Source organism: Typopeltis vanoorti, chromosome 8, assembly GCF_054136105.1.
Source record: "Typopeltis vanoorti isolate ZY-2024b chromosome 8, IOZ_Tvanoo_1.0, whole genome shotgun sequence".
NCBI classification, from domain to species: Eukaryota; Metazoa; Arthropoda; class Arachnida; order Uropygi; family Thelyphonidae; genus Typopeltis; species Typopeltis vanoorti.
In genome coordinates this window covers 138208672-138236497 of record NC_143556.1, presented here as the reverse complement: position 1 = coordinate 138236497, position 27826 = coordinate 138208672, and the positions used below count along the sequence as shown (strand labels likewise).

The 27826-nt window shown below is 35.2% G+C and overlaps 1 protein-coding gene across 3 annotated transcripts in view; it reads left to right on the top strand.

The window, feature by feature from the left end:
* LOC150104378 (citramalyl-CoA lyase, mitochondrial-like) overlaps positions 1 to 27826 on the top strand; it is a 284487-nt gene that overhangs the window by 134424 nt on the left and 122237 nt on the right. For all 3 annotated transcript variants that reach the window (XM_090396962.1, XM_090396963.1, XM_090396961.1), the window contains one exon: positions 24348 to 24543. In XM_090396962.1, the coding sequence (XP_090253088.1) occupies positions 24348 to 24543 (196 nt within the window). The remainder of the gene's footprint in view (positions 1 to 24347; positions 24544 to 27826) is intronic.

The following is a 27826-nucleotide window of genomic DNA, read 5'->3' as shown; positions in this document are numbered from 1 at the left end:
TTTTTAAAAATAATGTTTGTGTGTTTGAGCCTACAGTTCACCTCTTAAAATCACTTGTATCTGATTCTTTTTAAACTGTCTGCATACATTTGTTTTCGATAAGATAGTGATAAATGGTAATCACTTGCTATTTCAAATGCTCTTGTATTCTCTTGTGTCCTGAATTCACATTAAACTATTATATATTTCATTGAAACTTTTCTTATTTCTTGCATCATCTCTCCTTTTAAATTGGTATATATCTTTTGTTTTAACATAGTATTAGTAAGAACTACTCCATGTCATGAACAGAAATCCAGTTGATACTTACCATTATTATTAGCTTTGCTCGTTTCTCCAAATTTTCCTATAAGATATTTGCATATCTGGTAATTATTTCTTCTTCTGTTGTTTAGATCTCCAACAAGGACTAACTTTTTCTTTGTTTTAGTTACTTTCTCTAATGTTTCAAAAAATTCCTTTACTTTTTCTTTAATAGACTGTCAGACAATTGGCACAAATAAGGTATTTGTCTAGTTTCCATTCTGATATTTGCCCAGATCACTCTACTTGATGTCTGCCATTCAAGATTATCCTCATATTGAATGTTGACTAATACTATATTTACGTTTTCTTTCTCATCATCTTTATTGCCAGAAAATAACATCTAGTATTTGTTGCTTAGAAAGATCTAACTTGTTTTTGTGTTCTTTGTTTTGTTAACACTTATGTCGATCTGCTACTTATCCAATTGTTCTGCTAGTTCTGCATCTTTCTGTTGATGCTTCTTATGTTGAGTTGGAAATTGTTCCAGTAGCTGACTTTTTGCTATTTGCCCTTGTTCTGTAATGAAAAGAATGGCTGTTCTTATTTAATTTAACTGAGCGATGCTGCAGCCAACATGAAATTTTGTCATGTTGTACAGAACTGTCATGCTTTGGTTGCTCAAATTGCTAGCTCATTCTGGTTTGTTCAGTTATCCAGGTAGATACCTTTTAATTGAGTGCACCATGAGAAGATGAGATTTGAAATTAGGTCAGAACCCCAGGTTGGTTCTCTAGATTCTTTAAAAGGCTCTGTGGAAGTTATATAGCTTTGGCCATTATGCATTCCATGATTTTTTATTATATCTATTTTCACAAGGATAACTCTTAGTTTTTTTTTTTTTTTTTTTTTCCTCACTGTATATGGCACAAGTACTATCCTTAAAACCTTTGATGATACCTCATTTCTGGGCAGAGTAATGACAGAATGTTTCATGCAAGAATTTAAGACTAAGGCTTTTTAGCATCTAGATTATTGAGGATTTTTGATGTTTCAAAAAAAGTTTTTTTTTTTTTTTTGGGCAAAAGATATGATGAGTCATGCAGTAAATTGCTCGTGTTATTTTCTTTGGTCTTCTATACAATATTTGGAGGAGAATGCTGATTGCAAGGATTTCAGGTTGGTAACATCATTTTGCTTTAAGTAATGTTACCAACCATATGGATGTAAGAAAGGTGGAATCAGGAAATGGTAAAAGTTGCACCCCTTCAGCCTTAGTGAGGGACCAGAATGCTCAACTGCCATTTGAGTAGGAGGCTTTTTTGCATTTGGCCTTTTCAGAGTCTGAGTTTCATTTATTCATTGTTTTTTGTACAGATGTTGAAGTCAGGTTCTTGATTTGAGCTATGCAGTATGCATTAAATTTTTACATTTGGCATGCTTGTTTGAAAACTAAGGTTTTGTTGTGAATTTTGTTGAAGTAGAAAAAGAAAGTGCTCATTTGAGCAAGAATTATTTCAGTCGTTCAGTTAGAGTAGATATTTCAATTGGGAGAGTGGAAAAGAGGCACAGAAATCCCAGATAAGTCATCCTAATTGGTAACTGTCCTGTCCTAGTTCAAAAAGATAGGAGGCTGAGCTGGGTTGAATGATGGTTGATCTGTAGAAAAAGAAATGAGAAAAAAATTTACAGCGGGAGTTACCAACCTGATAGCTAACACATTCTATTTGGGAGAAAAGCTGATCAAGAAAACATATGGATTGTTGTTAGAATGATGAGAATTATCTGGTATTCTGGTTGGTAGGTGAACAATTTTCATTAGATTATTAATGACAGCAAATAATTTGGCTTCCCTTCCAGCTTGATCCACGATGTTTGCTTAGAAAAGAGAGCCAGTTTGAATTATGAATACTGAAGTCTGCAAGGAAGATGATCTCGCTCTCTGGGTAGTGAGATAGACTAAAAATTCCATCTTTAAGATATATAATAAAGAAGGTCAACATGTTGATTGAAATTTGGAGAGAGTAAAGACTAATGAAGCAAACAGAGTGAGTCAGATAAATGCTGATCCATTGTGGTTAACACAGAGGACTCAAGGTTTAATAATCTCATGCATGGAATGTGAGATGTGAAGTAATCTGAATCTATTTTCTCATAACTCTTCCTTATTCATCCATTCCTATAACTATTTTGCTGCCTTGTACTTAATGCTATGTTTCCCCACTTTGTAAAGAATATGATTGTGCAGTACAGTGTCAAATCTATTGTTAAATCCAAGTATATAATCTCATTCTCATTTTCCTTTTACCCTCTTTTACCTTGCGGTGTCGAGGATTTATTAATCATCAGACCTCAAATTGTCCACAGGATAAGGTGGTCAGCCCTATGTCCACAGTGGTGTTGAGTTCTCAAAGCCGGTTTGCCTGCTTGCGGGATGAAAAACCCCAGATAAACTGGGGAGAAAAATCCTACTGTCCATGCCCAAGACCAGCTAACTTGGCTATGACTCAGGAAGATCCTTCAGCTCCTCGCGTCACCGACGGTAATCGAACCTCAGACACTCCTTCCCCAGGCATACGGTTGCAAAGTGCACAGCCACTAGGCTAACCACGCGGACACATATTAGAAATTATTTCCAGCATCTCATTCACTCTCTGGGCAGTGAGATAGACTGTAGAAAATCTATCTTTAAGATACATAATCAAGGATGTCAACATGTTGATTGACATTTGGAGAGCAGTAAAGACTAATCATGCAAACAAAGTGAGTCATATAAATGACAGTTTAAACAACTTAGAAATGGACTGTGTATTGTTCGGTGTAATGTCCAATTTACATGATATTATTATGTAACTTTAATCTTAGCATCTTATTATATGCTGTTTCCAGATCTCCAAAACTTAAATATAGTTTCTTGTTATATTACCATGATTTCTCAACTATTTGACAGCCTCTCTTTAACCTGTATGTTATTGGCGAAGATTTGGATAGGGATATTCAGTTGTTTGTAGATGATGCAAAGTTGGGATGAACTATGAAGAGTAGAGAACATGTTGTGGCCTTACAAGAAGACTTGAATAGATTGAGTGAATGAGCACAGAAATGGAGATGCCAGTTCAATGTTGCAAAATGTAAGGTTTTAAAATTTGGGAAACAAAGATGATATGTAGAATTTGCACTTGGTGAGGATATGTTATTGGATGTGGAGAAAATGAGAGATCTTGGGGTGATAGTGGATAAAGATCTAAAATTTAGAGGATACATTGCCATAATTGTGAGGACAACACAACGAATCCTGGAAATGATGCAGAGGACACTGACTTGTAGAAGTAAGGAGATTCTTGTTCCATCGTACAAGACTCTGATTAGTCCACACATGGATTACTGTGCACAGATTTGGAAAGGGTGCAGAGGCAACTGACTAAGTTAGTTTCTGATCTCTGGAATTTCAAATATGAGAAAAGGTTGAGAAGATGCAATTTACATAGTCTAGTGGATAGGAGAAAGAGGAGTGATATGTTTAGAGACCTACAAGTCAGTAAGGGATTGTTATAGAGTCAATGTTGAAGAGGCTTTACAGAAAATGCATGCAGTGTTGTGAATAATTGGTATGCCTTGCCTAAGAGGATGGTGTCTGCAGATAATTTGATTGTGTTGAAGATGTGGTATGATGAGCTGTGTGTATGACAAAAGGACGTCCTAGATGAGCCTTTGACTCCATAGGGTCTTAGGATAATAATAATAAAATTCCTAATATCTTCATTTTTTAGTATAATCCATCATTGATGCTCGGTTCACTATCTCATTTTTCACAGAACTCTAATTCTGTGTTTTCTGCTCATTGATCAACTGTTCTGTTTCTAATTCAGCTCTCAGGTGCATAAGTTAAAACTGGTTTGAATACCATCTTGTACAGTGCTATCTTGTATCAGCTGCTTTAGGGTGCTTTGACTTTGAAGTTAGGTTCTTGATTTGAGCTATGCAGTATGCATTTTTACCTCAGTCAGTTGATAGCCTTACCATAGCAGCTTTGTTAATTCTGTTGTCTGTTTCCATATTTAATTTGTAATCATCACAAAAAAATTGTGCTTATATGTTGAGACAATTTTTAATGTCTAAATATAGCAGTGTTTAACATGTTCTGTAGGCTCCCTATTTCCATATGAGAAATATGACTTTACTTTACTTCAACCTTGTTATCACTTCTCGGTCTGGCTCCCACTGAAGAGATCTCAATAAAGGTCGAAACCAGTCTGGGTAGTGACCCTTCTCATAATGCATAACATTATACATGTCCGTAGTGATATGTGCTTTGCATTATGGGATACTAAGGCTAGTGATGGGAAGTCATTACCCTCTGTATACGAGTTGTCCAGTCCTAAAGTTATTTCAGGTGCAAAAAAGATTAAACCAAGAATATAATTTCTTGGCATGTTTAATTTGCAGTAGAAGACAAGAGGTTTAAGAGTTTTGGATTTTTTCATAGCATCAGAGGATTTAATCATAATTGGAATCAGGTTGTAATTGGTAGATGGCACCTCTGACAACAATTGGAGAGAGAGTGACCTTGTTGTTTGACTTGAAGGATGAATAGACATGCAGGAGTATCAAAGGAAAAGCAATTTATGCAAAATTTTAAGGCAAGTGATTTTAATAATCTTAGAAATCAGCTTGGGTCAGTTCTATGGATGAAGGAATTGGAAGGGTGAGATATCATCAGATGAAGAAATATTTATTAGCAGTAATGGCATGTGTACTGCAAGTGAAAAAAAAAGAGAACACGATTTGGTGTAAAGTGGATGACAAACGATATCAGATGGGAACTGCAGATGAAAAGAGGTTATGGGAAAGATATAAGGAGAGGGTGTAGAGTAGATGCATAAAGAATATAAAACTCAGGTCAAGAGAATGACCAATATGGTAAGGAAGGTAACACTTGAATATGAAAAGAGATAGGCTCTGAGATCCAAGGGAAATCCTAAGGAATTCTTTCATTATGTGGCCAGTAGGAGGACGAATGAGTGTAGGAGAATGACATTGTTAGATAAAGATGGAAGTAGAGTGACTGATGTAGAGGACATAGTGGAGTTGCTAAATGAATAGTTTATTGGTGTATTGAAGGTGTTAATATTAGAGAGAGAGGGCAGATTTGAGGTTTAGAAGTGCAAGAGGAGAGTACATCTCAAATACTGAGTTCTCTGGATGTTAGCAAAGCATTGGGACTAGATGAGATTCACCATAGGTTTTGAGGGAATTCATATAAAGACCTGACAGTTACATTGACTTAGCTTTTCAATAAGAGTCTGGCTACAGGAAAGGTGAAGTAACAAAAGCATTTGATGAGGAGAAAGACATGTTTCTTTTTTTTTCCCCAGATTTTACAAAGCAAATTTGGGATTTAGTTGACCAAATTGTATTCTTATTGGCTTAAACCAAAATTTCAAATGATGGTATAACATGACAGAATTTCATGCCAGCTAGGGCTTCGTCTGGTTAAACAAGGCCCCTTTGTTTTCACTATGGAACCAGGGCGAACAGCGAAAAGTCAGCTATTGGAACAAATCCTAAAACCCACCCCAACTCAACATCGCCAGAGTTCAAGATCGGTACTATCAACATAAGAAGCCTTGAATGGTAAAAAAATGGAGCTAGCTGAGGAATTAGATAAGTACCAGATCGACATAATAGGGGTGACTAAAACAAAAAAGGTAAAAACTGGTGAGATCTTTCTGAGCAATAAACACAAAATGTTATATTCAGGCAATGACAATCAAGGTAAAGAAGGAGTAGCCATAATATTCAACACTAAATACAAGGCTAATCTTCTTGAATGGCAGGCAGTCTCAAGTAGAGTGATATGGGCAAATACGAGAATGGGGAACTGGACAATCAGACTTATCTGTGCCTATGGTCCCACAAAAGGTTCTACTAAGGTAGAAGTGGAGGAATTTTTTGAGGCTTTAGAGAAAGCATCTGGCACAATGAAAAGGGAAAAGTTAGTCCTTGTTGGGGATCTAAATAGCAGAGTAGGAAATAATTGTCAGACAAAAAAAAATATTTTGAGAAAATTCGGAGAAAATAATAATGACAAATACCTGTTGGATTTCTGCTCAGAACATTGACTGGTTATTACTAACACAATGTTCGAACATAAAAATGTTCACAAATTCACATGGAGAGAAGAGGCAAGGAATAAAAAAAAGTCTCAATGACTATCTTATTGTTGATAGTGATGTTTTCTACCTGGTGCAGGACACCAGAGTGTACAGAGGATTTGAGATTGGAAGTGATCACCATTTAGTCTTGAGCAGGATAAAATTGAACTTCATATTGAAAAGAAGAACATGTAAGAAGGTTTTAAAGCAAATCAAAGTTGAGCAGCTCTCGGATGTAAACTGTAGACTCAAATACACAAATATTATTCAAGAAAAAATGAAAGAGTTTGAGAACAGGAACCTTGGAGATTCAGTGGCAAGCCCTGAAGAAAACACTGATTGATTCAGCCAGAGAGGCATATGGTGAGGTTGTCTGCAAGGATAGAAAAATCAGAACTCTTGGTGGACACAGGAAGTTAAAGACCCAGTGAAGGAAAAGAAGAAAGCATATCAAACATTCCTGGCAAATAAGTCAGCTTGTGCTCTTAGAGAATACAGAGACAAATGTAAGAAAGCCAAACACAGTGTAAAACTGGCTAAACAAAAGTCATGCGAGGACTTTAGTAAGAACATGGAAAATAAATATCAAGAAGGTGACAAGATAATTTGGAGGTTGTTGAAGAAGCTCAGAAATACAGGAAAGAGCTATAAAAAGAATTAGAATTTGTTGTAGAAATTCATAAAGAATTTCATGAAAACAGGAGAAAAAGATATCCTTGAAGTATGGAGTAATTACTTCAAAAAATCCCTAAATGAAACAAGCAGTGGTAAAAAACACTGACCAGGCATGCACTCAGGAATACATATCCATACTTGAAGTAGAAAAAGCTATCAAAAGCCTGAAATGTGGAAAGGCAGTGAGAGTAGATGATATTTGACGAAAAATGCTCAACTATGGAAGTATAAAAGTCTTACATTTTCTGCACTGCATAGTTCAGAGTGCCTGGACAAAAGGACGAATTCCAGATGCTTGGAGTAGAGCTCTCATAGTACCCATATATAAAAAGGGAAATAAAACTGAATGTGAGAATTACAGAGGTATTTCATTACTGAGTGTTCCTGGTAAAATATATGCAAGTATACTTGAGAAATGGTTAAGAAGGATTGTGGAAGAGAAACTTGGTGAAGAACAAGCTGCATTCAGGCCAAATAGAGACTGTCAGGATCGGATTTTCACCTTATGACAGACAGTTGAGAAATCATGGGAATATAACAAAGATCTGTATTTAAGTTTTGTAGATCTTGAAAAGGCATATGACAAGGTGCCAAGAGAGAAGTTATTCAAAACTCTACAGTTATATGGTGTTAATGGGGCATTATATCAAGCAGTACTTAGTCTTTATTTGAGTTGTAAGTCAGCAGTTAGAATTGAAGGAAGTACAGGAAGATGGTTTAATGTTAAATTTGGTGTCAGACAAGGATGTTCATTATGCCGTCTGTTATTTATTATCTATATGGATTACATTATGAAGGAAAGCGGTATTAAACCTGATATCAAAATGGAGATGTTAATCTCAATTCTTTGTTTTATGTAGATGATATTATACTCCTAAATAAATCTGCTACATGTCTGCAAGATTCCCTGACTAAATTGAATAATTGTTGTAATAGATATGGTATGAAGGTTAGCATTAAAAAGACAAAGACAATGAAAATAGGCAGAAACATTGAAAATATCAACTGCATTGTGAATGGAGATCTTATAGAACAAGTAAAACATTTCGCTACTTAGGCACAATTGTTAGTGAAGATGGTAAATTAAATATGGAAATAGACAACAGAGTCAACAAAGCTGGTATGGTAGAAAATCAACTGAATAAATTTATATGGAATAAGAGAGAAATTAGCTAAAACTAAATTAGCTGTATACAAGACTTTGTTCAAACCAATTTTAACTTATGGATCTGAGAGCTAGGTCAGAAGTAAAACACTTGAACAAAGATTAGAGACAGCATATATGAGAGTCCTGAGAAAGATTAGGGGCATGAACAGATGGTATCAATGGCAGTATCATATTAAAAACGAGGATATTTGGAAAGAACGTGACATTGTCAGCATCCAGGAATGCATTAACAGAACTAATCTCAGGTCGTATGGTCACTTAAACAGAATGGGAGAGGAAAGATTAGCAAAACAAGTTTTCTCTGCCAGGTTGACATCAAAAAGACCCAGAAGAAGACCAAGATATAGGTGGATTGATATGGTACAAAGTGCTTAGAACATAGAAATATAAGATCTGACAGTGTTGGAGTCTTGACAAGTAACAGACTGATTTGGATGAAATTTGTAGATAGGAAGTTAGTAATGATGTAAATTTTTCATGTAATACTATCATATCCTGCACACCCCTTGAGAGTATATATCAGGAATTTGATTATGATGATGATGCTATCTGGTGTGAAGTGAAAGCTAACAAGATGAAATATGTGATAGGATACTGCTACAGTCTTCATGGTTCAGTTTGCTAGGGGCAATAAAATGCATTGCCAAATTACATTGATGGGTAGAAAGAAGTAATCTTGAGGGTATATATATCAGGAATTTGATGATGATGAGGCTATCTGGTATGAAGTGAAAGCTAACAAGATGAAATATGTGATAGGATACTGCTACAGTCTTCATGGTTCAGTTTGCTAGGGGCAATGAAATGCATTGCCAAATTACACTCATGGGTAGAAGTAATCATTATGGGCATCTTTAATTATTCAAACATTAATTGGGTTGGAACGAAACTCATGATAGCAAAGAGAATTTAATGAGCTGTTGCAAGACAACTTTTTCGATCAGCATGTGAAAGAAGTAACTCAAAAGCAAAGAGTATTAGGTTTGATGGTAAGTCAGAAGAAATCTCAGTAAAGGATGTGACTGTTTTACTACCAGCTGGTGACAGTAAATTAGGCCATACTGAACTTGGGAACTAGCTAAGTTTTATAGATGTTTCAATTAAGAAAGGATGTGATCACGAAGCTAGAAATTATAACAAACTCAATAGAACATAATGTTTGGTTCTATGGTAAACAGTTACTGAATGGGAGATACCGACAGTGCATGAGAAGCTTTGAAAATATGCTTAAATGATGCAATATTTGAACCAATAGTTGAAAGAACAAATAGGAATGTGCAACTTTATTAAGCAGGAGATCCATATTAAGAAGATTATTTGAAAATATCATGAGGATAAGGATGAGAGAGGCCATGAAATACAAAAACAAAATGCCAGAAAAGTAAAAAATATTCTGTGTGAAGCAAAGTTGGAGTATAAAAAGAATTTGGCTGTGCAAACTGAACATATGCTGCAATTAAAAAAAAGAATGAAGGTGAAGGAATAACTAATGGAATGCAGACATTACACTTGTGTCAGAAGCAGATATAATGTTCAAATAATGTGTGTACTTTAAGATCTGTCAACTGAGTGTGTAGTATGCAGTGCTGCTATTACACTAGATGAAGAGAAAGAGTTGTGTGAGAAGGAAATTCTAGAGCTGTTGTATAACCTGGATAAGAATTCAGCAGTAGGAACAAATGGGATATCTACATGTATGCGGAAGGAATGTTCAGCTAAACTGGTTATTCTCTTGACCAAATTGTATAATTTGAGTTTCAGCTCTGAAAGATCCAACAAGAATGAAAACATTGTGCAAAGATGGTACAGCATAGGTTTTTTAAAGGGAGCTCGTGTCCAAGTAATTTGTTCATATTTCATAATAATGGTCCAGCTGAGTTGAATAAAAGGAATGGATAGCACTAAGTTTTGGACTTTTCTAAGGCATCTGACAGGATACCATATGAAAAGCTGTTGCATAAATTACAGGATATGAATTGGAATATCAACTGTTAGCTTGGATAAGAGAATGGCTGACTAATAACAAAAAGTGGTGTGTGTGTGTGTGTGTGTGTGTGTGTGTGTGTGTGTGTGTGTGTGTGTGTGTGTGTGTGTGTGTGTGTGTCATGGAGAGGGGGGTTGGTGCATGAATTTTCAAGATTTAAGGTGACCAGTGGTTTGCCCCATGGAAAATCCTAGGTCCATTTTTATTCAGTCTTTTTAGTAATGTCATTGGGAAAGATTTCAGAGGATATTTTCAATTGTTGCTACTGATGCAAAGATTGCAATATAAACTATTAGCTTGTATAAGAGAATGGCTGACCAATAATAAAAAGTGATGTGTATAGGATTGCATGAATCTGCAAGATTTAAGGTGACTAGTGGTTTACCCCAAGGATCAATCCTTGGCTGATTTTTATTCCGTCTTTTTATTAATGACAATATTAATGACATTGGGAAAGATTTGACAGGAGATTTTCATTTGATTTTTAATAATCCAAAGATAGGCAGAGCAATCAGGAATGCAACTGACTCAGTACTTACACGATTTGGATAAGCTGGAATTGTGGGCATGTGAAAATGGCTATAATGTTTCACGTGTTAGTAAATGTTAAGTTATGCACTTCAGCATGATGAGATTCCTCATGTCATATTATATTGGTTGATTATGCTTAGAGAAAATGGTGAGGATAGGGATCTTTTAGTTATGGTGGATAGGAAGTTGAAGTTGTGTCATTACATGTGGGGTCATCAGGGGGTTGAAGCTGCTTTTTTGATTTTAATGAAAGTGAGTTATATTTTCACACTATCCTATAGATGGAAGAAAATATTGTTTTTAGATTTTTCTGGTATCCTGTTAATTACCGTGGTCATTTTTATTCATTTGATCCACAGAATTTTTTACAATTTTGAAGGTTTTAAATATAATCACAGCTCATTTCCTGTTGGCCCCATTACTGATTTTTTACTGCCACGTTAATGCTCAAGGTTTGTGTGTTGTAAATTTCTTAATTACAGTTTTAGACAAACTTTCTTTATAGAATTTTAGTGTTTTATATAATCTCTGTTCATTTTCTACTCTTTCCTTGATTAAATCCTTATCATATCTAATTTTCAAACCACACAATGGCCATGTAATCTTCAATGACCATATTATTTTATCACTTTAGTTATCAAAAGGCTATTCTTCTTTCTTGAGAATAGCATTCTGACGGAGTTATTCTCTCTTCAGAATAAACTACACACAAGCTGTCAAACCAGCATTATTTAGGTCTTCCCTCACTTCTTTTGCTTGGTGGCTTCATCTCCAGCACTTTCCTTACCACATAACTTTTGTCTCACGATGTAACATGGCCAAACCACGAATCTTTAAAGGTACCTGTGGCATAACTATAAACAGAAAATTACACGAAAACCACCGTATTTAAAGAAAGGCTTAGGTTTTGTTCATTATCCATAAAGCTTAACAGTATAACACCAAGAGGAAAAATATATTTATTAAACTCACTAATATTTTGCTGGTTTTCTAACCAGCATCTGAGCACAATGTAACTGTGACAGGCACACAGCACTAAACCAAATAATTGTATAGTCTGCCCACAGTATAGAGAGCTGTCATTGGAAGGCTGCTAAGAAGAATCCATTCGTGTTGAAGGGGAGAAAGAAATAAGGCGATGTACAAATTAATCGCCAACACCCGAATTTACATGCTTTATAAGTAAAATTTTCCAACTGTTATACAAGCAAAATTGTTATCACTTTAAAAACTACAATGATCATAAAAGAGAAGTTAATTTTCCGACGTGTAGCAATAAACAACCCATCCCACAAGACGGATTAATTACCCTATAATGGGAATGGATTCTCCTTCTTTTCACATGCGCAGAAGTGTTGAAGGGTCTCGAATCTGTGGGCGTGCTATACAAACAATTTAAATTGTAACTGACACCTAATGTCCTTACTGGCACCCTCTATGGGTGATAACTACAAAGTTAATTCAGAGAAATCTGGCTATTAGGTCTAAAAATGATAGTCTCCCAGGTATTTGGTAAATTAATGCAACCATACCTATTGAGGTTGGGAGAGTGCTTCATAGCTGATGCTGATTCTAAGAATAGCCTCTCAGACCTGTAATCACTTCTATGTAATAAAGATGTTTTTCTCTGAATCATCAGAGAAAAACATCTTTATTACATTGTCGTGTGAAGGAGTATCCAGAGCATGGTCTACAAATCCTGACTTTAATGCAGATGATCTCAGATGTAATTTTTATGTTCTTCAAGACTGGTAGATCATATGTTAACTGATCTACCAGTCTGTGCAGAGTAGACTAACTTGCAGGCACAAGAAACTTTATACACTCTAGGATGCTAAAGGGAATGTAGTTGATCTTTAGGAAATTGTGTGCTAGTTGAATGAAACTTGCATTCAACTAGTAGCTAGTTGAATGAAAGGTTTAAAAGTGGTATGGAGATCATATTTGCTAAGAACTTTGGCTATTTTTTCTGATGCACCCTTAACACATGGAATGGTTTTGCTGTGATCCTGTGTGTTGTTGAGTGTAGGAAAGGTGGGGGGTACATGTAATATTTTATCTATTTTATATGGGCTGTGTTGCAAAGGTCCCTAAGCTAAGTTTCTAGGGCTGTGTCATTTGAACAAATAGTCCTGGCTCGGTGAGTAAGAGTTTTGAGGATAATGAGAAGGATAATGAGCCATTTGGAAGTCATGTCACAAGTGTATCTGAAAAGGAGAGACTGTTCTTTTCTTTTTCTGTGATGAAATTTATTTTAGGATGTTGAGTGTTAAAATGCACCCAAAATGAATGAGGGTAGTCTGAAAAGTTCTCAGCCTAACAATGAAAAAACAAATTTATAATTTCAAAATTATTTTTATTTTTCAACATAATCTCCCTTAAGACTAATACATTTATTCCAGCGATGCTACAGTGCCATTATCCTGTTCCTGTAGTGGTTCTCAGTAAGATCTGCAAAATACCCCTCTACAGCTGCAATCACCTCTTGATTCGAAGAACAACACTGACCAGCGAGGAAGAGTTTTATTATTATTATTTGGCACCTCCAGGGAGTCCATAGACTCATCGAGGAAGGGCACCTGCTCTACAATTCTGTCTCCTCCAACTCAAATCACCAACTGACCGCAACTACACCAACGCTAACTACTGCTGATCACCACCACTAGTATTTCCACAGACAATCACAAACATCCATACCCACGACGGGATTCAAACCCACAGTCTTTTTGGCAGGAGAGCAGATACGCTAACCACTCGGCCAACCAGACTGACATTTTAGTTTTGGGAAGAGACAGAAGTCAGAGGGAGCCAAATCTTGGGAATAGGGTGGATGTTCCAACAATTCATAGCACAGATCGCTTAATTTTCTCATTGCCAAAACACCATTGTAGGCAGGTGCATTGTCCTGATGAAAGATGATTTTTTTCTTCTGCAAACTGGGTCTTTTCTCACAAATTTTTTCATCTAGTCTGGTTAAAAGATTGGAATGATATTCACTGGTTATTGTTTTACCCTTTTCAAGATAATTAATAAACAAAATGCCTTTAACATCCCAAAACACTGATGCCACAACCTTTCCTGCTAATGGAACCGACTTTGTCTTCTTTGGCATTGAACAACTAGCTTTTGTCCACTGTTTTGACTGCTGTTTGGATTCTGGTGTGTAATGGTGTATCCAAGTCTCATCCATAGTAATAAATCGATGCACAAAACCAGTTTTATTCTTGTTAAAATGCTCCAAGCACTGATCAGAGATTTTCATGCGAGGGCGTTTTTGATCTGTTGTGAGCAAACGCAGCACCCATCTTGCGCAAAGTTTTTCATTTGCAATTCTTCATGCAAAATATTATTATTATTATTATGTGACACCTCCAGGGAGTCCAAAGACTCATCGAGGGAGTGTACCAACAGCATCGAACGATTGATCCCTTCCAACTACTAACTGTGCTCAAACTTGCTTAACGTTTTGTGAGCCATTAGTAGCAGAGGCTCTACCAATCGACCAACCTTTGCTGGTAACTATATCGTGCACTTGATCAACGATTTCTGGTATTGTTACACTTTTTGGACATCCTTCACATGGATCATCTTCAAGGCTGGTACGGCCATGTTTAAAGTCCGCAGCCCATTTCTTAATTGTCGAAAATGAAGGAGAAGAGTGCCCATAAACTGTTATGAACTTCGAATGAATTTCTTTTGGCGTTAAACCTTTTGCAAAGAATTTTATAACCACACGATACTCCATTTTATCCATTTCAAAGGATGCAGACAACACTTTTGCTTCAGACAGCTGTATAAAATAAACTACTTGATAGAATGACTTGCAGTTTCACATGGATGCTTATGATAGATGTACCAACTTAGAAAAAAGAAAAAAATCTTGCTGATAATGTTGCCATCTATGGTCGAGGCCAAGAACTTTTCAGACCACTCTCGTATCCAATGTATCTAGACCATTAGGCCGAACCTCAAATACATCATCAATATGCATTCAAACTTTTTTGGTTGTGTTAAGAGCTTGGTTTTCAAAATGCTCCATATAGACATTTTCTAGAGAGAGAGGAGAGTGGAGTTTAATAAATGTAATTTTTCCTCTTGGTGTATATTATACTATTAAGCTTTATTATGAATAACCACAGTAATTAACTTTAATGAAAGTACTTATCATACTGAAAATAACAGTACATCATCAGTAAACAATATATGTTCACTAATGATGTAATCGGTGAACAACAATTAAAAAAGAGAGAGAACAAGAATTAAATTGAAAGCATGTGATATTACATGCACTATCGACTACAGGAGAATAACTCTGTCTGCATTAATAGATATCAAGAAAAAAATAAAAATAAAATAATTAATAAAATATTTTTAAATTAAACAGTTAATTCCAATTTATGAAACATGGAAATGGTTAGTATTAGTTAGGATAGTGTCTCAAAGTTGGGAAAGTTAAAGGCAATTGCTTTTGTCATGGTTGGGATTGTGAATGCATGCTTTGCAGCTTTCTTTGTACAGTCTTTCTAGAAGAAAATATCTTGTGTGTAGAACTTGGGTATTGTTCCACTGAATTCTAGTGTTTTGTAGATAGGCTTAGTGAACAGAATTTATTGGGCTCCTTAATTGAAATATATTTCTGATGTTCTTCAAGATGAATTTGTAGAATGATCAGTGTTGTGAGTCAATGTTTTTTCTTTCTTAAGTCTATCAGTAATAGATTAATCCACCAGAGCAGGAGATTCTGTAAAGTCCAGGTTAAGAATGAGGAGAATATTCATCTTTTGTTGAGATAAAAAAGGTATTTAGTTTACGAACTGGATGGAAAGAGTTGTAGGTCAATCTGTTGAAGTCTTTATTTTTTTTCTGAAAGTTGTTTAACATAATGAAGACAAATTCTGGAAACTTCTTCTTGATGATTGTTAAGATGAAGGCCATAATTATCGATTATTTTATCAATAGTTTTTGTATTATAACCATTAGAGTTAAAGGTAGCTCTGATAATAGAGTTCTTTGTTTAAGAGAGAATCTGTTTTTAACATATTATGTCTATACACAAATGCCAGGAGCATTTGTGTATAGACATAAAACAGAGAAACAAAGGGGTTGAGTTCATTGCTTTATTGAATATGATGTGGCTTAAGATTATTAGCATTAGTGAAACCTGGCTATCAGAATCAGATATAGTAATTGGGATCAAGTGTAATGGGTATACTATTTTTAGGAATGACAGAAGAGATAGGAGAGGAGAGGGAGTACTATTAATGATATCACATGACTTAACTCCAGTTACAGTAGAAACGGCAAAACAATGATGGTAACAATATCCCATGTAGCAATGAGTGTGAGGTTATCTGGTGTGAAGTGGAGGCTAACAGAATAAAATATATGGTGGGAGTGTTGCTACAGACCTGGCAGCTCAGTTGCAGGGACAAAGAAATGCATTGCCAATTTAGCCTTATGGGTACTAAATGAGTGACCATCATGGGTGACTTTAATTATCTAAAAATGGATTAAGTAGAAGAGAAATCTCATGATAAGAATGAAGAGGAATTCATTGAATTGTTGCTAGACAACTTTCTCAAGCAGCATGTGAAAGAAGGAATTTGAGGTCAGAAAGTGTTAGATTTATTCATCTGTTGAGATTATGGCTATTTAACCACCAGTTGGTGACAGTGATCATGCCGTGCTTTCTTGGAAAATATCTAATTCTATTGATGTTTCCATTAGAACAAGTTACATGCTGAACTACAAAGCTGAGAAATTATGATTAACTTAGGAGAATACTATCTTTAGTCCCATGGTATAATTTACTGAATGGACATTGCATGGGAATCTTTGAAAAAGTGCTTCAATGAGGCAGTATCTGAATGTATCCCAGGTGTTCAAAGAATAAATAGGTTGGGAGTGAGGATGTGCAACCTTATTAAGCAAGAGATCCACAAGAAGATGATCACGATGATGTGGAAAGAATATCATGAAAATAAGAGTGAGAGGAGTTATGAAATATATAAAGTGCAGGCCCAAAAAGTAATGAATATTGTGCAAAAAGCTAACTCAGAGTATGAAAAGAAATTGGCTATGCAGGCTAAAGGTAATCCAAAAGAATTTATCATTATGCTGCAAGAAAAAGAAATAATGAATGTGAAAGAATAACTTTATTGAATGCAGATGGTACTCTAGTGTCAGAAGCTAATGAGATTGCTCAGTGAATGAGTGCTCACTTTGCTAAGATATATCAACCAGGTGTATGTAACATGACACACAATACTACTGCTACATTGGATAAAGAGTGAGGTGCATGAAAATGAGGTCGAAGAGCAGTTGCATAACCTGGATAAGAAATTTGTAAATACGGACAGATGGAATATCAGCACAAAATTGCTGAAGGAATGTTCAGCCAAATTGGCTAGGCCTTTCACTTGTTTGTATTACTTGAGTCTCTTCTCAGGAATGATACCACAGGAATGGAAAGAATGTACAATAGTTCTATTGTACAAGGGTGGTGCAAAAACTGATCTGTCTAACTAACTACCGACCTATCAGTATCTGGTGTGGTAGTGAAGATATTAGAGAAGTTGATAAGAAATGGGTAGACAAACAAGCTATACTCTGTAAGAAGCAGCATGGGTTTACTAAAGGAAGTGTAAAAATAATCATATTAAAAATTCTGAATATTTTTACGTATTAATTATGCTTGTTAGTTTTGTTTTCATACACGCAGTGTCTGCACTTGTGATGTGCTTGTTATGAAAATGTTATATTAGAAGTAACATGTAAAGAAGTAAAAATATTGATGTACTTACTAAACTGAATATTTGTGTTACTTATAAGAAAGTTTGTTGTGGTTTAAAAATGTTGAATTTCGTGTTTTGTGAAAGACTTTCTCTTAGCGCTAATGGATACAGCGAGTCAGCCATTTTATTGCAGTGCGTAGTTTCTGACTTTTGTGGAGTGCGCATGCTCCCGGAGAGGATTTGATGTGTGATTGACAGCTGACAAGGGAAGCGTTGCGTATCCAAGTAATGGTTGTAAACAAGAGAGTGTTCGGAAGTTTTTAGAACACTGGCCGGTAAATATTCAAGTTGGAAGGAACTTGATTTTTTTGTATGTGGCAGTCGGTAGAAATTTTATAGTGTATTCCGAAAAAGGAATAGTGGAAACTTATTATTTCCACTATTCCTTTTTCGGAATACATAGAAAGAAATAAAAAGAAATCTTGAAACTATAAGTTTTTTAAAGTGGAAATAGTTAAGACTGTCATTTAGTATTGTGAATGAAAGAAGAACTTGTTGCTTACATTCTAAAGTGAATGTTTTTCTTAGAGAAAATATTGATAAAGAAGATCTAAAAGTATTAAGGATGCCTGAAAGTGAATGTTTAGAAAATATATTGATTAAGAAGATTTATAGGTATTAAAGATGCCTGATCTGATGAGTATTGCTACTAAAAGGAAACAAGATTTAGTCAAGAAGACTTTTATGTGTGTTACATTGATTGATGAAAAGGATTCTGAAAATGAAGTACAGAGCTGTATAACTTCTGGAAAAGAGCCTTAACAGAAAGAGAAAAAGACTATGAACATTTTTTTTGTGATTGTGAAAGAAAAGGTGTTTAGTCTTAAGAGTAAGTTTATATTTTTAAATAAGGCCTTGGATCCATATAATCTGTAGTTATAGTTATGTATTATTGCTAGAAGTGTATATGTATTGTTTTAGTTTTATTAAATGTGTTTATTTTGTACTTGGTTTTGAGTCAATGATTAGTTGGATTCTGAAAGAGAGAGTTAGTCATTGCACCAATTGGAGTGAACTTTTGTGCAATACAATAACATATAGGGACACTCGGAGTCAAAATAAAAATAATTGTTAGTAAAAGAGATTTATATAATAAATCACCTCATAAGTATATAGTATAATTATTAACAAAGGCACAGCCGGTAGACTTAATAGCTAATATACTATATATATAACAAAAGAGGGAATATATAAAGTATAAAAAAATAACAGAAGGACATGTTTTAGCAAATTGCTCATATTTTATAACAATGTTAAGGTTGAGTTGGATAAAGGAATGGATACCCTATGATAATGTTGGATTTACTAAGGCATTTGATAGGATACCACGTGAAAGACTATTGCATGAAGTGGAGAATATGGGATTGGAATACTGCATGGAAAGGCTTATGTGTTCATCGTACATGTTAATTTATTTTTAATGGTATTGATGAGAACACAGACTGATAAGAAAATAATTACTGTTTATTAACTTATTTGCTGATATTTCACTAGTATTATATCCATCATCTTCAGAGCACAAAAACAGTTTGTCGCTGTACGAAAAACAAAAACAATCTGGTATAACATGGGACTAGTTTAAACAGTTGCAACGGACAATACAAAGAAAAACCAAAAATGCTACTCAGAAGTCATATGTCAGAGAAATTGTTCTTGGAATCAAAAGAAGATACTCCAAACCTCAAGTATGGCTGTATAAATTTACCTAAAATTTTGGAGAGAGTCATTTTAAGATCGAATTAATACCTGCTTTTTCTCTCTGTTTTTTTTTTTTTTTCAATATAGATGGTGCTTAATTAGTACTTTAGTCTTTGTGTTGTCCATTGCAATTGTTTAAACTAGTCCATTGTTATACCAGATTGTTGTTTCGCATACTGTGACAAACTGTTTTTGTGCTCTGAAGATGCTGGATATAATACCAGTGAAATATCAGCAGATAAGTTAATAAACAGTAATTATTTTCTTATCAGCCTGTGTTCTCATCAATACTGTTAAAAATAAATTAACATGGGATTGGAATATAAACTCTTGACTTGGATTAGTGGATGGTTGACAGAGACAGATAGATATCAAAAAAGGGGTATACAGTGGCTATGAATCTGTCAGATTTAAGGTAACCAGTGTGTACCTCATGGTTCAGTTCTTGGGCCATTGTTTTTCAGTTTATTCATTAACAACATTAGGAAGGGTTTAACAGGAGCTGTGCAATTATTTGCCGATGATGTGAACATAGCAGTCCAATTAAGGATTCTATGATATCCAGCACTTTCAAAATGATCTGAATAGGCTGGAAATTTGGGTAAGTGAAAATGGCTATCAGTTTAATGTTAGTAAGTGTAAAGTCATACACTTTGGCATGAAGAGATTTCTAGTGGCGTATTATATTAGCGGAGTTATATTCTACAAGAAAGGTGCTAGGGATCTTGCAATATTGAAGTGAACCTTAATATGTAAGGATAAGGAAGTCGTTTTGCCTCTTTATAAGGCCTTGATAAGACCACACCTGGATTATTATGCACTGATTTGGTCTCCCAAGTCTGTGCACAATAATCCTGGGTACAAAGAAGAGTTACAAAGATTATATCCAGATTATGGGATTTAGATTATGAGGTCAAATTTTGAGTATGTGGATTACAGAGTCTGGTTAACAGGGGAAAGAGGGGACGATATGATAGAAGTCTATAAACTTCTGAATGGGTGTTATAGGATATCGTCTGATAAAATTTTTCATTCTATGGAAGGTGGGGAATATCCATGGAAATTAAGTTTGCTCGCAGTAAAAAAAAGGGGTAAGAGTTTTTCTCTCACAAAGCGGTGAGTGAGTGGAATTTTTTGCTTTAGGGGTAGTTACCGTATTTTCCGGTGTATAAGACGCACCCAAGAAATTTAATACAATTTTCTGGAAAAAACCTAAACTTTAAAGTATGATTCAAAAAAAAAAATGGATAAAATAATTGGTAATTTTTAATAGTAAACTGACCTTTCAAAAACCTGCAAAACCCATGTCACTGTCATCTCTTCTCTATCATCATTAATTTCTTATAATATAGAAATAATTTTGTTTTCATATTCTTTTGGCATTTTTTGACTGATTTTTGTTTTTGTACGCATACAAAATCCACTGCATTTCATGAAACGGTAACACTATGATGCACCACCTTTAAAATCTTCAATGTTATGCTCACAGGCTACTTTGACTGCATGTGTACGAATCATTTTTGTTGAAATGGCAATGCCATTTTGCCGATTTTCTTGCACCCATTTCAAAACTTACTTCGGTCTCTAGTTCTGGCCACTTCGCAATTTTTCCACGTTCCACACACTTTTCTTTACGCAAATTGTACAAAATCTCCTTCTGACCATGCCAAGTTCTTAGCCAATGATGCACTAGAAGTCACGTGAAGGTCACGCATCAATTTGATTGTACCATTAACCGCCTACAAAGATCTTGGAACATAAAAGGGAGTGCGTATGACTTTGAAAAGAGGAAACAATCTTTACCTTCATTATATAAGACGCACCTAATTTTTAGGATGAATTTTTAAGGTAAAAAAGTACGTCTTATACACCGGAAAATACGGTAGTTCATCTAGTATAAATGAATTTAAGGGAAGGTGTCACAGCTGGTTTGGGTGATTTATAGCCTCTCTCGTGTGAGTGTTTGACTCCATGGAGGTCTCAGATAATAATAATAATAGTAATAATATACTTTATTAGTGCTACAATTTATTTCCTTTATTTGAAATACTTCTGGCATTTATAAATATATGAGGGTGGTCTGAAAAGTTCTTGGCTTCGACCATAGATGGTAACACTATCGGCAAGATTTTTTTTTTCTAAGTTGGTACATCTGTCATAAGCATCCATGTGAAATTGCAAGTCATTCTATCAAGTAGTTTGTTTTATACAGCTGTCTGAAGTAAAAGTGTTGTCTGTATCCTTTGAAATGGATAAAATTGAGTATTGTGCGGTTATAAAATTCTTTGTAAAAGAAGGTTTAACGGCAAAAGAAATTCATTCAAAGTTAATAAAAGTTTATGAATACTCTTCTCCTTTGTTTCCAACAATTAAGAAATGGGCTGCTGAGTTTAAATGTGGCCGTACCAGCCTTGAAGATAATCCACGTGAAGGACATTCAAAAAGTGTAACAACACCAGAAATCATTGATCAAGTGCATGGTATGGTATTGAATAACCGGTGAGTCAAAGTGCACGAAATTGCTGAGACTATAAGCATTTCAAAAGAATGTGTAGGATGTATTTTGCATGAAGAATTGCAAATAATAAAGCTTTGCACAAGATGGGTGCCGCACTTGCTCACAGCAGATCAAAAATGCACTCGCATGAAACTCTCCAAACTGTGCTTGGAGCGTTTTAACAAGAATAAAACTGATTTTGTGTGTCGATTTATTACTGTGGATGAGACTTGGATTCACCATCACAAACCAGAATCCAAATAGTAATCAAAACGGTGGACAGAAGCCGGTTGTTCAATGCCAAAGAAGACGAAGTCAGTTCCATCAGCAGGAAAGGTCATGGCATCGGCATTTTGGGATGTTAAAGGCATTTTGTTTATTAATTATCTTGAAAAGGGTAAAACGATAACTGGAGAATATTATTCTGATCTTTTAACCAGACTAGACAAAAAACTTAATGAGAAAAGACCTGGTTTTCAGAAGAAAAAAAATCATCTTTCATCAGGACAATGCATCTGCCCACAAAGGTGTTTTGGCAATGGAAAATTAAGGGATCTGCACTACGAATTGTTGGAACATCTATCCTATTCCCCAGATTTGGCTCCCTCTGACTTCTGTGCCTTCCCAAAACTAAAACTCTTCCTCGCTGGTCAACGTTTTTCTTCGAATCAAAAGGTGATTGCAGCTTTAGAGGGGAATTTTGCAGAACTTACTGAGAACTACTATATATAGATGGGATAATGGTGCTGGAGCATTGCCGGAATAAATGTATTAGTCTTAAGGGTGATTACATTGAAAAATAATAATGATATTATAAATTCGTTTTTTCATTGTTAGGCGGAGAAATTTTCAGACCACCCTCGTATACGTACATATTAGCCTATATCTTTCTATAATAAGCCTCACCAACCTACTCCTCGGATATGACTTCTTCATACTTCTCCCCCCCTCCCCCTCCTTGGCTATTCTTCTCCATCATCACTAATCTTACACTTCTTCTCAGACATGTTTGTATCCCATACATCCTTGGTCATCACAATCCACCAACCCACCCATACACATTACTATATTCATCATCTGTTCTTCTCATACAGTGTCTCTTTGTCCATGCTCTCCTTCCCTCCCCCCCCACTACTCTGTTGTGTTCTTTCTGTCATTCTTTTCACTCATGCTGCTCTACATTCACAAACTATTCTATCCTATTTGACTGTTCTTCCATGTCATCCCTATCAACTCTTGCTTCTGCAGTTCTTCCATTCACTTCAGTCATTACTCTCTCTCTCTCTTGCAACAACAGTTTCTCCAACTGACTCACACCAAATCCATTTAGTGCATCTGTTTTATATAGCTCCATCCATCTCACACATTAACAAAATCAATTCCTTTCTCTTCATGCAACTCCACTAGTATCCCATTCATAATCCTCACTCGCTGTCTCAGTTCATCATCATCATACATGTGCAACAATATGTTTTCTACCACACTTCTGATATCCATCCTTACATCCTCCTTGTTGCCATCCAGATCATTTGTGCCTCTACCGCTATCAACTCTATTGTTCACTTCTTCCTCATATCTAATGCTTCAGTCTCTGGAAAGTAAACCTTATGCCAGTTCTCATTAATCATACCTCTAATAATCAAATCTCTATACATGGCCACTCTTGAATCATTGGACACCTCTTTCACACTGCCATCTTTTATTCCAGCTTTCCTCTCTTTTCCAGATATACCTGTTATTCTCCTTGTTTCATTCTGCAATTGCTTCATCTCTTGCCTTATCTTCACCAACTCTGCTTTCATGTCCTGAATTAATTTCTTGCTTCTCTTCACTATCCCTACCAGTTTAGTTACACTTTCATCCTCACTACCCTTCATGCTCACTATCTTACAGTCCATTGATTTAACTTTCACACGTGCTATCTTGCCACTAGTTTCAGTCACCTCTATTTATATTCTCTTTTACATTTCTTTCACTGTCATTTAAGCCCAGAACTCCATTCATGACAACACTTTCAATTTTACAGCTTTTATCATTAACTTCTGTTATTTCATTTTCCCACTTCTGACAAGTATCATTTCTGACTCAAAACATTATGACACACTTTCTCTCCACTCTCATTCTCATAGCACAATCCAGTTTCTCTTGGCAATGAATGCATAGTGCACACAGCCCCTCCCCACTACATTTGTCAAAATTGTCCATGTCAAACCCCTTGAACAGTTACGTCTTGGCTATCATTTGTTCTCCTTCTTATTGGTGCCATTAATTAGACTATGTATCATTCATGGTTTAAATATATTTTAAAAAAATGTACACAATCATGCAGTCATACACAAGGATACTTCAACCAGTGATTATCAAAAATATCATGAATTATATGTCAAAACAATGACTTATCTGTAAAGCTCACATTCATACTACCATTCCAATACAAGACACCGATATTAAAAAAAAAAGTAAAACGTTAGATTTTGCTTTCAGAACAAACAACAAAGAAGAATTACATAAATCAGTTGTTCTGAATTTTTTTCATTTTGATTTACTTTTTAATGACTATTATATATATATATATATATATATATATTTAATTATCTTCTAGATTTCTGAGCAACTTAAGCATCATTTGAAGTCTCGTCACCTTCCTGACAAGATGAATCTCATTCTCTTTGTTGAAAGTGCACAGTCTCTCTTGAATCTTCAGGATATTTGCAGGCGAGCTGTGGAACTTTCACAGGATGGTCCATTTATTTTGGATGGTATTGTTTTTGGATCAGATGACTTTTGTGCTGATATTGGTAAGTATGGATAGATTTTGAAAACAGCTACATATATATTATTGCTCCTATTGCCCTCCAGGAAGTAAGTTACTGATCAAGGGAAGCTACATATCAGTTACACCAGCTGTATGTTTTTTCTTGAAATCATGCACCACTCTGTGAGGAAAAAAAATCTAACTTTCATCATTTCTTAGAATCCATAGCTGAATTAGATTTGTCGGAGCCATTTGGTTGAAAAGACCTGATATGGTGTAATGTGACATGATATGATGAACCTTTATCAGGACTTTTCACTCAAAGGTGAGTTACCAATCTCATATGGAGGTGGAAGATTTTTTTTCCTGAAACTCGGTTTTTCATCCCTCAAAGCAGGCAAACTTGCCCAGTGAACACACACACACATATGTACAGGCAAAAAAAAATACTTATTATGAAGGCAGTGGGAAACCACCTTGTTCTACTGTTATTCTCTAGTAAAAAGCATCGCTACCCTACCAACCATTAGCTTGAGGAGAGAAGAAGAACATCCTTTTCTTGAATTCATTCATACTATCTGCCACTCCCCACCTCCAAAGACAAGCCATGCCAATCACATGCCACTGTATGAGCAAAAAAAATCTGGCTCTAATCCCTTTCTTGACTGCATTCATTCTCACTTTCCATGAATGCATCCTCATCCTTTTCTCACCCTTCATTCAATGAAAAGCTCTGACAACTGGTAACCTGTACAACCCTTTGAGAAGTTTATTATTATATGGCTCCTGAACTTCAGCTTCCTCTCCACTAAAATTACAAGAAGAAACTGATAAGACTATGCACTTATCAGTTTCTTCTACTATAATTCCACTTATATGATACACCATTCGATATATCTTCACACCAGTGTATTTTTTACACAGTAAACTTTATATTTACTAACATTGAACCAATATCAATTTTCACATGCCCTCAATTCTGGCCTATTCAAATCATACTGCATGTTTGTAGCAGTCCTGATTATTCTACATATCTTTACATTTTCAGCAAACAGCTCTATATTCCCTTTCAAATCTTTACCAGTGTCATTAATTTAAAGATTAAGTGATAATGTCAAGGACTTATCCTTGCAGTATACCGCTGGTCACTTAAATCTGGCATACTGAAATCTGCCACACCAACCATTTTTCAATATCTATCAGTTAGCCATCCTGTTATCCAGCTAATAGTCCAGTACCATATCCTCCAGCTTCTTGAATTGTCTTTCATGCTTTACTCTGTGAGAAGCCTTAGCATATTCCAAAAGTATCATGGAATATCCTTTCCATATCCTTTTCTAACTCATCAATAACATTATTATAAATGGTTGAGAAAGTTACTTAAAAATAATCATTTTTAAGTAACATCCCTTAGTTCAAATTCAGCAAACATCTATGCATGCATCACCCCTTACAGAAATTTTGTATTATTAAATGCCTTTCAAGAGCCCAAATTGTCTGTTTTCTTCATCAGAATCTCTTCAACAAGAAATTTCTGCAATCAAGTAAACCTCTTCTCTGAATGGTTACAACCTGAAAATTATTGAAACAGTCTTCAGCCATTTTTTTTTTCTAATTCCAAAAGAAGAGATGACTTCCACAGAAGATAAATCTGTTTATATTAGAGGCACTTCTGAACATCTTGCTTGTATCCTTAGGAAATTTCATCTTTCAACCACATTTAAACCTATTAATCGAATCAGCTCTCTGTTACCATCTCCAAAGGATAATGAGCAACCTTTAATGCTACTTCGAGTATTTCATATAATTGTAAGTCATTTACTGTGATCAGACAGGCCAATCTGTCACAAAACATTTCTGTACAGTCATAAATCTGCCCTTGCTAAACAATAAAGACATGAAAATTATCATTAACCACCCTACCGGCCATTATGGATCAAATACACATCCCCATACGCTTCGTATCCATCATATATTTCTATGTAACATCAATGGTATTACAATTTTAACATGCACTTCGCATCCATGATAACCTTGATGTCTATAGACGTCTTGGCCAGTAGCATGGTTAATATACAATAAAACACTTGTATATTATATAATATATAAAAAATTATCTATTTTACAGGAGCATTAAAACAGATTTACCTTTCACACTATAGCATGGTAATAGATGATATTCCATAATTATGTTTCCTCTGTTGCTTTTGTTTCATCCTTGGGATGATTTGTGGAATACCCCTCCTTTATCTCTTCCTGTTACTTTCTTTATACTTAGATTTCTTTTATTTGATAATTTCCATTCTTGTTTTTTTTAGATCCAAATTAAGGAAATCTTTTTGTCCTTTGCTTATTTATTATTATTTTTTTGTTAATTATAACAAAGGCTTTGCCCTTTTTTCACAGTCCAGCTTGACCATACATTTCACTTTATGAATGTAGAATATTGTACATCAATCATGGCCTTAAAATACATTATCTGACCAGTGTGTGTGTGTGTGTGTGTGTGTGTGTGTGTGTGTGTGCACTTCAGTGTATTTGAAGATAATAAATAGTCAGATAATATACTTTTTAAAAGTTAAAAAGAGCTTATACACTAAAATGGGTTGACAGAGTATCGGTTATCTATACTTCGCATATATTTCGCAGTCAACAGAAAGAATTTACTAAGGGAAGGTGATGTTTGAGTAACTTGCTCACATTTTATAATAATAATACATTGAGTTGCACAAGGGAATAGATACACCATGATACTGTTGGAATTTGCTAAGGTTTTTGACAGGATGCATCATGGAAGGCTGTTGCATAAGATGGAAGATATGGGATTGGATAACAGGATGGCTGATTGACAGATATCAAAAAAGTGATGTATGAAAGTGTGAATCTGAGATTTAAGGTGACCAGCGATGTACTCCAGGGATAAGTCCTTGGTGCATTGTTATTCATTCTTTACATGAATGGCATTGGAAAGGATTTGGCAGGAAACATACACAGCTGTTTGCTGATGATGCAAAGATAGGCAGGGTAATCAGGAATGTGACTGTAGAACATGTAAAATTATTTGAGTTGACTGGAATTATGGGCATGTGAAAATGATTGTAATTTCTGTTTAAGTAAATAAAGTTATGGCATTATGCTAGTTGTGTTTGCATATTTTCTATATTAGGCTAAAGATCTTGGAATTTGATAGGAAGTTGAAGTTCAGGGGCCATATAGAAAATATGCAAACACAACTCAGGGTAATTGCAATGCCAAAACAAACATTGACATGCTAAGATAAGGAACTCATTTTGCCTCTTTACGAGACTTTGATATGACTCCTCACC